Genomic DNA, 12,051 nt, shown 5'->3' on the forward strand with positions numbered 1-12,051 from the left:
AACTCCCCTGGGCCACCAAAATGCATGGTGGGTATAATCAAGTCACAGGAAGAGGGCAACTGAAATAGCAGTGTTTAGCCACTTGCCTGCCATAAGCATCTATAGACCAACTTTAAAATCATTTTTCGTGAGAATTTTCAACTGAAAATATTCAAGAATACCCGAATTGTAATATATTTATTTTTATAATATTCATTGCAAATTGATTTTTTTAATTAAATTCAAAATATTGTGGCGTGTGGGGATAGTTTCCGTTTTGGACACATGGCAGTTAACTGGTTAAGCCAAAATAAGAAACCCACTTTGTATTACTACTAGAGGCCCTGTGCACAAAATTCGTACACTGATGGGGGGTGTCCCTCAGCCCAGCCTGCACCCTCTCCAATCTGGGACCCCTCGGGGGACATCCCTCTCACAGTCCGGGACTGCTGGCTCACAACCACTCGTCTGCCTGCCTGATTGTCCTTAACCACTTTTGCCTGCCAGCCTGATCAACTCCTAACCACTCCCCTGCCAGCCTGATCGACACCTAACTGCTCCCCTGCCGGCCTGATTGCCCCCAACTGCCCACCCCTGCTGGCCCAGTTGCCCCCAACTGCCCTCCCCTGGCAGCCCGGTCGCCCCTAACTACCCTCCCATGCCAGCCTGGTCACCCCTAACTACCCTCCCCTGCAGGCCTGGTCACCCCCAACTGCCCTCCCCTGCCGGCCCAATAACCCCCAACTGCCCTGCTGGCCTGGTCACCCCTAACTGCCCTCCCCTGCTGGCCATCTTGTGGCGGCCATCTTGTAACCACATTGGTGTGGCCATCTTGTTCAAGGACATGATGGTCAATGTGCATATTACCTCTTTATAGGATTTTGTAATCCAAGTTAATTTTTTCTCACTTTTATGTAATTTGACAGGTAGCTTTTAAATATTGCCAGAAATATGGAAGTGACAAAATACGGGTGATAACTCTGGTGAAGAATCGTGGGAAAGGTGGAGCTATTAAAATGGTAATACATAGTTTCAACATTTTTATCTAAAATATAAAGATATTTTTGCCTTGGCCAGTGTTGTTCAGTGATTAGAGCGTCAGCCCAATTCCCATTCAAGAGCACAAGTTGCAGGTTCGATCCCCAGCCCTGGTTGGGGCACGTGCTGGAGGCAACCAATTGATGTGTCTCTCTCACGTTGATGTGTGTATGTGTCTCTCTCTCTCTTTGTACCTCTCCCCCTTTCTCCTTCCCTCCCTTCCATTCTCTCTAAAAATCAGTGGAGTTAGAGAGTGTGACATCTGGCTTGCAAGTGGGAACCTCTGTGTCGCACACGACTAACAAGTGAGTTAAAAATGGGTGATGTTGAAAAGGGCAAGAAGATTTTTGTTCAGAAGTGTGCCCAGTGCCATACTGTGGAAAAGGGAGGCAAACACAAGCTTGGACCAAATCTCCATGGTCTATTTGGGCGAAAGACAGGTCAGGCCCCTGGATTTTCTTACACAGAAAGAAAGAACAAAGGTCTCACCTGGGGAGAGGCTACACTGATAGAGTATTTGGAGAATCCCAAGAAGTACATCCCTGGAATAAAAATGATTTTTGCTGACATTAAGAAGTGTGCAGAAAGGGCAGACTTGCTAGCTTATCTCAAAGAAGCTACTAATGAGTAATAGTTGGCCACTGCCTTATTTATTACAAATGTCTCATGATTTTTTTTATGTGTACCATATTTAAATTGGTCTCATACACCAAATTCTGATCATGAATGGGTAATAGAGTATTTCTTTGGGGCAGTCGTGATTTATATAAGATTGGCTTGTGGTTAAATGAATATGGTCAACTTTTTGAGCTTTGATGGTAATTTTGGTTCAGCAAGCACTATCACTGCCCTCTTCTAAAAATAGGATTGGACTTGATTCATAATGTTTTTTTCACAGAGGTGGTGAGTGCCATCTCAAAACCTATAGGAGATTGGCTTATATTTAGATTTACATAATTGGTTGTGTTAATATGTTTAAATTCTGAGGAAATCCCTTCACTGTCTCTTAGACCTGCAAGACTTGCCTGTGTTTCAAGCTGTGTTCATTAGTCTGTTAAAAGGCAAGGGCTGCAGATAAACTGCTAGTGACTATTTTATCTTTTTGATCCCAACTATGCCAATTTAATAAAATTCCCTGTATCTAAACTATTGCCTTTTACTGAAGGAAAGACATTTTAGTGTGGTTTATGTAGAATATCAAATAAAGAGTATTTAACACTTCTAAAAAAAAGATCAGTGGAAAAAATATCCTTGCCTGAAGATTTAAAAAATAAATAAAATATAAAGATATTTTGAATAACCTCTTTTGCAGACTGTAGTACATGTGAATTCTACAGCTAGCTAGTCGAATACCAGGGTTTCAAATTAGTGGGAAATTATTTTTAGTAATAACTTTATATGTATAGGTGTATTTGATCAAATCTGAAAATATTTGGTATCTATAACATACTGGGTGATTCAGAAAAATATGTTTATCTTAATCAGAGTTTAAAATGTTACCATTTTTCTATCTCTTGTCTTTGCTAGAGTCATTGGATAATAAGATTACATGGTTTATTTTTTTGTTTGTTTATTTTGCAGTTTACAAAGTGCTCTTGTGTATTAAATTTTACCTATATGAAGGCACTGTGTTAAGCAGGGTGCCATGAACTAAGACCAATCTGATATAGTCTATCCTGATGAAATTGAGTAGTGTAATAGAAAGGGTGATTGTACTTATGAGAGCAAAACAAATGAAGTGCTATAGAAATTCCAAGATAGAAGAGATTACTTTCACCTGAAGCATATCAGGTAGGAATCAAGATATAATAACAAAAAAGCCAAAAGTCAGTTATTTGAAAAAAGTTTCAAATAATAATGCCCTAAATGACTTTTATTTATTTATTTAGCACCTCCCCTAACCCTTCATAAAAGCAGTCTATATAAGTTCAAGGCTTGTTCAACAACTCCACGGTATCATCAGAAATCCAGCTCCTATCTTTTCACTCCCTTTTCTTCATACACACGAGATGATTCCTGGAGCACTATTAATTACATCCACATTCCAGATAGGAGGAAGGACAAAGGGCAGAAGATGCTTGCCAACTGGTTTTCTCCCTTTTAAGGAGCATTCCCAGATGCTCCACCCAATGACTTACTTAAATTTCACTAGCCAGAACATTATCACAGGGCCACCTCTATTTCCAAGGAAGACTAAAAAATGTTTTTACAAACATATTCATTCTTCACTAAATCAAGGTTCCATTAGTAATGAAGAAGGAAAGAAAAGATATTGGGATAAATCAATAACAATTTCAGGCACATGAAGAAAATAGCAGACTTCACAAAGAAGATGTTGGCTGATACCAGACCTCTAATGTGGTGAATTCTGTGAGGAGCCAATGGCTGCCTAGGAGGCGGAGCTTTTGATGCTGACAGGCATAGAAACTGACCAGTCAGAACCAAATCTGGGTGAACTGTGAGGAGCCAATGGCTGCCTAGGAGGCGGAGCTTTTGACACTGACTGGCATAGGAAACCGACCAATCAGAACCAAATTGGCCGGCAGGGGAGGGCAGTTGGGGGTGATCGGGCTGGCAGGGGAGCAGTTAGGTGTTAAGTCAAGCTGGTAGTGGAGTGGTTAGGGGGTGGTCAGGCTGGCAAGCAGAAGCTGTTAGAGGCAATCAGGCAGGTGAGCGGTTAGGAGCCAGCAGTCCCAGATTGTGAGAGGGGTGTCTGACTGCCTGTTTACGGGCCTAAACCGGCAGTCAGACATCCCCGAGGGGTCCCAGATTGGAGAGGGTGCAGGTTGAACTGAGGGACACACCCCCACCCCCCAGTGCATGAATTTCGTGCACCGGTGCATGAAATTCATACACTGTATGTTGATTGAAGCTGGAACCATATTAAATTTGAGATACCAAGTAGTGGTATTCAGAATAACCAGGGAGAGAGGATATGAATGAATTATCCACAAATATCAGATGATAGTCGAAGCCATTAAATTGGCAAGGAAGAGGGAATAAAGAAGGGTCAGGAACTAAGCCTTGGGAAATGAGCCACATAAGGAGGAAGAAAAATCAGTATTCCAAAAGGATTGGAAGTGACTGAATGGCAATGAAGGCCATCAATAGCAGGAGGAAGAGTAGCAAGCATTAAAGAACCCCTCATTACAAAAATGATGAGGCAGCGTTAACATGTTAGAGAGCCAAGGACAGTTTTCCATTAATGACCTCCAGTTCACCTTTATCATGTATCATTGAAATAATCCTTTATTATTTGATTTCCACATTAAACTTATAGTTACAGATTTTGTACCTTGTAATGTTTTTTTCTAAAACTTCATATATGTTGTTCAGGTGTTAAATATAACATTTTTGTTTCTTTTTTTACCCATATACTAATGAATATGATAAACATTACAGACACTAATTAGTGGACCTAGTCCATAGAATAAATGATCAAATTTCTATCTACATTTATGTAAATTTTATCTGCAGTCACACTTTTAAGTGATATCAAAGCTGTATTTTACTATATCAAGTCAAATATATTTGTACTTAAGAAAAAATTAATTCACTAAAGTGCACCATGAAATTAGGAGTTGATGTATATATATATGTGTGTGTATGTATATACACATACATACACACATATATATACATCAACTACTATATATATATATATATATACATACATATATGTAGTTTATTTCTGTGCCATATTTTGCACAAATGACCAATTCAAAATTGAGTGCGTAATTTTGCTAAGTGTTAGCTGCCTAATATAACAATATACACTGAGTGGCCAGATTATTCTGACCACCTGATGTTTGTAGGCAATTAACCGTACACTGCATTGTATGGGACATGGAAGCCAAAGGCCTGTTCGAACACCTTTGCTGTCTGCAATTACCAAGATAAAATGTCTCCAATTCGCACAGGAGCACAAGGATTGGACAGTCGAGCATTGGAAAAAAGTCGTGGTCTGATGAATCACGTTTCCAGTTGCATCATGCAGATGGAAGAGTGAGAATTTCGTGGAAACAGCATGAAAGCATGCATCCCACATGCATGAGTACAACCCTTTAAGGTGGTGGGGGCAGTGTTATGGTTTGGGGTATGTTTTCCTGGCATGATTTGGGCCCTTTAATTCGTGTGGAACAACATCTGAATAGCACAACATACCTAAGTATCGTTGCTGATCAAGTTCATCCTATCATGTTGATGGTGTATCCCAATGGAGATGGCTTCTTCCAACAAGACAATGCACCATGCCACAGTGCTTGTATTGTGCAGGAGTGGTTTCAAGAACATGAGGGAGACTTTACCTTGCTTAGGTGGCCCCCACAATCACCAGATCTCAATCCAATTGAGCATTTGTGGGATGAAGTTAAAAGAGCCATCAGGCAGCTGGTTCCACAACCATCAAATCTCATAGAACTGGACAGTGCTATTCATCAGGCATGGTGTCAGATTCCTCACATCACCTTTCAACATCTCATGGAGTCAGTGCCAAGAAGAACCGTCGCAGTATTGAAGGCAAAAGGTGGCCCAACGAAGTACTGATGGGGTGGTCATAATAATCTGGCCACTCAGTGTATATGGATATAATCACATTTCCTAAATTTTAGTGAAATTCCGTATTTCTTTATTCAATAATTTATTTAAAATACTTTAGATTCAAAATAAAGAATAAAAAATTGTTATGATGCATTGCACAGCAAATTTGTATATATTTGTTTATTCTTCATAAATACTTTTTTTTCAGAGAGGGAGAGAGAGAGAGAAACATCAGTGATGAGAAAGAATCATTGATTGCCTGCCTTCTGCATGCCCTGCTGGGGATCGAGCTGCAACTTGGGCATGTGCCCAGATGGGGAATTGAACTGTGACCTCCTGGTTCATAGGTAGATGCTCAACCACTGAGCCACGCCAGCCGGGCCATAAATATGTTCTTGATATGCTGTGCTAAGTTCCATGATATATAAACAATGCATACATATTATATATGATGACATTTCACATTTTTAATCTATTAATTCAGAATATCTTTGGTTTATCTAAAAGTATTTTCTTAGCTTCTAAAGTATTAGTTGTATGACCTCACAAAGTTTTTAAAACTATGAAATAGGCATTACATACATGTAGGAAGTTCCAATCAATCTAATTAGTTTTAAGTGAACTTTGGCCTCCTCCTATCATTTCATACCTGGTATTTCACCCTTAGGTATTTTAAGTAAAGCTGAACAGACAGGTATTTCATTGAATTTATCCTTAATTTTAAGCAACTTTGTTTTAATTGAAATTTTTAAATACAGGGTGTATTCAGTTCTCGAGGAGAAAAGATCCTTATGGCAGATGCTGATGGAGCAACAAAGTTTCCAGATGTTGAGAAATTAGAAAAGGGACTTAATGATCTACAGCCTTGGCCTGTGAGTATAAGAATCTATATAAAACCCTAATATGCAAATAGACCAAACGGCTGAACAACTGGTTGCTATGACGTGCGCTGACCACAAGGGGGGCATGCGCAGAACATGGTGGGCACCCACAGCAGGCAGTGGAGCACGGAACATGGCGGGTATCGGCTGCAGCAGGATGGTGGAGCAGGTGAGTGGGGGCACCAGACCAAGGCGGGGTGCCGGTCGCTGTCATTGGGGCAAGCCACTGGTGGTTACTGAAAATTGTTTGCTTTCATGCACTGTGGTCCCGCTGGGCGCTCGCACCTGCTGCCAGTGCCGGCCCTGCTCACACTCGCTGTTGGCGCCCAGCACCAGCCCCAATCGCTCGGCACCATCAGCGGGTACGAGTGGTGGCTGCCAGCCCTGATCGCCCCTCAGGGTTTCTCCACCTCCCCCTGTACCTGAGGTGCAATCGGGGCCTGCATCCGCTGCTTGCACCCACTGCCAGTGCTGGCCCCACTTGCACCTGCAGTCTCTGCCAGAGCCTTTGCTTGCACCCACTGCTGTTGCCAGCCCCAATCACTCCACACTATCAGCATTTGCGAGCAGGGCCAGTGCTGTCAGTGCATGGGAGTGGCAGTGGTGGGAGCAGGGCTGCCAGCAGATGGGTCTAGGGGTCGCAGCATGAGGGGCCAGACAGGGGCATGGAAGATGGGCCGAGACCCGCCTCTGTGCCCACCACAGCCTTGCAGCCCACAAATAGACCAAACAGCGAATGACCGGTTGCTGTGACGCATAGTGACCACCAGGGGGCAGACGTTAAATGTAGGAGCTGCCCCTGGTGGTCAGTGCGCTCCCACATAGGGAGCGCGGGTCAGTCAGAAGCCAAGCTCAGAGGCTAATGAGCGCAGCGACGGTGGTGGGAACCTCTCCTGCCTCCGCAGCAGCGCTAAGGATGTCCGACTGACGGCTAAGGCTTGATTCCCATGGGGAACTGTAGTCAGACATCCCCCGAGGGCTCCTGGACTGCGGGAGAGACACCCTCCTCCCCCAAGTACACAAATTGCGTGCACCAAGCCTCTAGTATCGTTTAAAATTTAAACTTTAAATTATATTCAATCAAGGATAAATGGGATCTAAAGTAAAATGAATATGAAGGTTACCTGTAGGTTAAAAAACTCGGAGGTATTTTGGGTGTAAAATTCTTCTGTACAGTCCCACAGAAGAGCTAATTGTTTTGTTATAAACATTCACTGATGTTCTGAGTTTCACTTGACAATTACTTATTTAATATTTTGGCCATCTCTCTATTTTTAATTGCTTAACTCATAAATTGCTTAATTTTAATTGCTTAACTCATTTAATATGTACATATTAAATTAAAAGCATAGACTGAGACTTCCAGCTAAAGATGTGAAATGAATCTTGTTTGTGATAAAGCAAACAAACATGAATAGCAATTAATCATGTGCAAATAAAAGGATCCTAGATGGCTACAGAGTAGGTGGAAGCTACACCTACCTCTCAGGACCAAACGGGAATTACAATTAAATTATAGAACAATCATCTTGGGTGACTGACAAGTAGCTGAAGAAAGCCATATAGCCAAGGTTTTACAGAGGAAACCACATTGAGACTGTTCCAAACAGGTTACCCAGGGTGAGTCACAAGCAGTGTCTGACATTGGCTTGCACCAGAGTTCATTCTAAGATGCCCAAAATCAGTATGCCCAGTGGTCACCTATAGATAAAAACAGAGCAGGATCCAATAAGCTTTACAAGAAGCATATCCAAAGGGCGATATCGGCAGGCACAAAACCCTGGTTAGGTGAATTCCAGTTCTTGTGGTCAACACGTGCACAGCAGCTCACACACTGTGGTTGGGGTTGAGACTCACAGTCAGCCAGGCAGAGGGACAATCTCACGCATGAATGGACAAATAGCAATCAAGACTCAGTTACAAGGAGGGCCTACATAACCCACACATGGGACATTCATGAAGAGCCCGGCTCACGTGATCAAGAAAACTGTACCGATGAGAAACCAAGATGGCGGCATAGGTAAACACCTAACCTGCAGCCTCGCACAACAATTTCAAAAATACAACTAATAGTCAAAACGGACATCATCCAGAACCACAGGAAAGCTGGCTGACTGAAAAGCCCACAACTAGGAGGAAAGAGAAAACCACAAGGAAAATCAGAGGAGCCGTAAAAGCCTGGGGTACGGAGACACGGGCGGAGACACGGGCACGCACGCATGTGGGGAGGACGGAGCCGGAGAGGACGGGGCTGCTGAGTGCCTGGCCGGCGTTCTCTAGCGGGAAGGAGATAAAAGCTCCAGATTGCGCTGAACCCCAGCTCCGACTGCACTGAACCCCAGTTCCGGGCGAGACCCTGGGAAGCCAGGCTCATACTAGGGGAATCTGGGCTGTAAGGCGGAAACTCAGGGGAGCAGCGAAAGGCAGAGCTCCGGAGGCGCGCACGTGAATGCGCGCAGAGGACGGACTGTTGACTGTGCCGCTGAATTGCCCTAGCGGGAATGAGACAAAAGCTCCGGACTGCGCTGAACCCCAGCTCCGACTTCACTGAACCCCAGTTCCGGGCAAGACCCTGAGGACCCAGGCTCATACTGGGGGATTCTGGGCTGTAAGGCGGAAACTCAGGAGCGGCGAAAGGCAGAGCTCCGGAGGCGCGCACGGGAATGCGCGCAGAGGATGGACTGTTGACTGTGCCAATGAATTGCCCTAGCAGGAAGGAGACAAAAGCTCCGGACTGCGCTGAGCCCCAGTTCCGACTGCACTGAAACCCAGTTCTGGGCGAGAATCTGGGAATCCAGATTCATTGGGGGAGAGACTAGACTGTTTGGCAGCGGGTGAAACTCCAGGGCACCTTTCTCTCAGAGGTGCTTGCAGGGAGTACAGAGGGACACTGAGACCCAGGAACCTCATAGGGCAGGGCTGACGGGAAGCCAAGGCTGTAGGCTCCACCCTGTAACTCCGCACCATCCAAGCTGAGCACAGAGGCTTTTACAATTTTGCAAGTCTAGTTGAATAAGGCTGTCTCCCGGCGTAGACACAGCTGATCCTCATAGCCAATTGGCCTGGAGGTCAAATCCTCCCAGTGTACCAACAGCAATCAAGGCTTAACAACACCAAGACTTTGCACTCAGCCCACAAAGGGGGGTATCAAGAGCGACCACCTAGGGAGATTGGGGAAGCTGAGCTACCAGCCCCTATAGGTCACTGACCACACAAAGCCACTCCATCAACACAGGGAGGCAGTCAAAATGTGGAGACACTGAAGCAGGTCACGAATAGAAGAAATGGAGGAAAGTAAACTAATGGACGACACAGTGTTCAGAGCCACATTTATAAGGTTATTCAAGAGTCTTCTAAAAACTGCTGATAAACTTGAAGAGACCTTCAAGGACCTTAATGAGAATACCAAAAAAAATGGAAAAGGACCAGTCAGAAATTATGCATACACTGTCTGAAATAAAGAATATACAGAAACTCAACTGTAGATCACCATACCCCAAGAGTCAAACCAAAGATCTGGAACATGAGGAAGCAAAAACACCCAACCAGAGAGGCGGAAAGTAAGAAGAATCCAAAAGTGTGAGGATAGCGTAAGGAGCCTCTGGGACGACTTTAAGCGTACCAACTTCCGAATTTTTGGGGTGCCAGAAGAAGAGAGAGAGCAAGATACTGAAAACCTATTTGAAGAAATAATGACTGAAAACTTCCCCCACCTGGTGAAAGAAATAGACTTACAGTCCAGGAAGCGCACAGAACCCCAAACAAGAGGAATCCAAAGAGGACCACACCAAGACACATCATAATTAAAATGCAAAGGGCAAAAGACAAAGAGAGAATCTTACAAGCAGCAAGAGAAAAACAGTTAGTTACCTACAAGGGAGCACCCATACGACTGTCAGCTGATTTCTCAACAGAAAGTATGCAGGCCAGACGGGAGAGGCAAGAAATATTCAAAGTGATGAACAGCAAGAACCTACAACCAAGATTACTCTACCCAGCAAAGCTATCATTCAGAATTGAAGGTCAGACAAAGAGCTTCACAGACAAGAAAAAGCTAAAGGAGTTCATCACCACCAAACCAGGATTACATGAAATGCTAAAGGGTATTCTTTAAGAAGAGGAAGAAGAAGAAAAAAAGTAAAGGTAAAAATTATGAACAACAAAAAGACATCAAATACATACCTACCAACAAGTGAATCTAAAAATCAAGTGAATAAAAAAATCTGAAGAACAGAATGGACTGGTGAATATAATAGAATCAGGGACATAGAAAGGGAGGTGACAGACAATTCTCAGGGGGAAGGGGATCTGAGGGGTGCAGGAAGAGATTGGACAAAAATCTTACACCTATGGATGAAGACAGTGGTGGGGGGTAAGGCTATGGGGTGGGGTGGAGAATCAGGTGGAGGGGAGCTAAGGGGGGGAGAGGAACACCTGTAATAATCATCTGAACAATAAAGATTTATAAAAGAAAAGAAAACTGGACCACTGGACCCCACAGAACACCTACTACATAAGGCCACCCCATAAACTCTGGGAAATATAGCAGATCTAATACTAGAAACAAGTACCCAAAATGGCAAGACAAAGAAACATATCTCAAATGAAAGAACAGGAGAAATCTCCAGAAAAAGAGCTAAGTGAAATGGAGGCAAACAATTTATCAGATATAGAATTCAAAGTAATTGTTATAAGGATGCTCAACAGCATGAGAAAGAATATAGAAATCATAAAAAGGACCAGTCAGAAATGAAGAATAAACTGGAAGGAATAAACAGTTGGTTGGATGAAGCAATGGAGCGCAATTTGATGACAGTAGAAAAGAATACCCAATCATAGCAGCAAAAAGAATTTCAAATAATGAGGATACCTTAAGAGACCTTTGGGACAACATGAAGTGTGACAACATCCACATCATAGGGGTACAAGAAGAAAGAGAGAAAGAGAGAGAGAGAGAGAGAAAACAAGTAATTGAGACCTATTTGAAGAAATAATAACTGAAAATTTCCATAACCAGGTGAACTAAAAAGACATAACAAGTCCAGGAGGCAGAGAGTGTCCCAAACAAGATGGGCAAAAGAAACCAGCACCAAGACACATCATAATAAAGATTAAAGACAGAGAATCTTAAAAGCTGTATGAGAAAGAGTGTTAGTTATGTACAAAGGAGCTCCTATTTGAATTGTCAGCTGATTTCTCAACAGAAACATTTCATTACCCAAGGGATTGGCATGAAATATTCAAGTGATGAAAAGCAAGGACCTATAACCAAGACAACTATCAGGCAAGGCTATCATTGAAATTGAAGGACATATAAAGAAGTTCCTTGACAACAAAAAGCTAAAGGAGTCTCTTACCACCAAACCAGTATTACTTGAAATGGTAAAGGGCCTGCTTTAGGAAGTAGGGGGGGAAAAAGGAGGAAATAGTTAAAAGAATAAAATGGCAATAAATACATACCTATTCATAATCAATTTAAATGTAAATGGTTTAAATGCTCCAATTAAAAGATATAAGGTAGCAGAATGGATAAGAAAACAAGACCCATATATATGCTTTCTACAGGAGACACACCTTAGAACAAAAGATACAGACTAAAGCTAAGGGATGGAAA

The 12,051-nt window shown here is 42.9% G+C and overlaps 2 protein-coding genes across 4 annotated transcripts in view; both read left to right on the forward strand.

Moving 5' to 3' along the window:
- Window positions 1-12,051, forward strand: part of ALG5 (ALG5 dolichyl-phosphate beta-glucosyltransferase) — an 89,662-nt gene that overhangs the window by 14,881 nt on the left and 62,730 nt on the right. For 2 of the 3 annotated variants that reach the window (XM_079778765.1, XM_079778763.1), the window contains exons 5-6: window positions 906-998; window positions 6,315-6,428. In XM_079778765.1, the coding sequence (XP_079634891.1) occupies window positions 906-998; window positions 6,315-6,428 (207 nt within the window). The remainder of the gene's footprint in view (window positions 1-905; window positions 999-6,314; window positions 6,429-12,051) is intronic. The other variant, XM_079778764.1, reaches the window with a different exon arrangement.
- On the forward strand, window positions 1,015-3,526 carry LOC307104119 (cytochrome c-like). Its single transcript, XM_079778789.1, has one exon. The coding sequence runs from the start codon at window positions 1,334-1,336 to the stop codon at window positions 1,646-1,648; it is 315 nt and encodes a 104-aa protein (XP_079634915.1). The 5' UTR covers window positions 1,015-1,333; the 3' UTR covers window positions 1,649-3,526.

The sequence above is a fragment of the Cnephaeus nilssonii genome, assembly GCF_951640355.1.
Source record: "Cnephaeus nilssonii genome assembly, chromosome: 8".
Classification (NCBI taxonomy): Eukaryota; Metazoa; Chordata; class Mammalia; order Chiroptera; family Vespertilionidae; genus Cnephaeus; species Cnephaeus nilssonii.

Bases quoted from the DNA above. Each gene is read 5' to 3' on its own strand.
- LOC307104119 (XM_079778789.1), top strand. From the start codon at position 1,334: ATGGGTGATGTTGAAAAGGGCAAGAAGATTTTTGTTCAGAAGTGTGCC.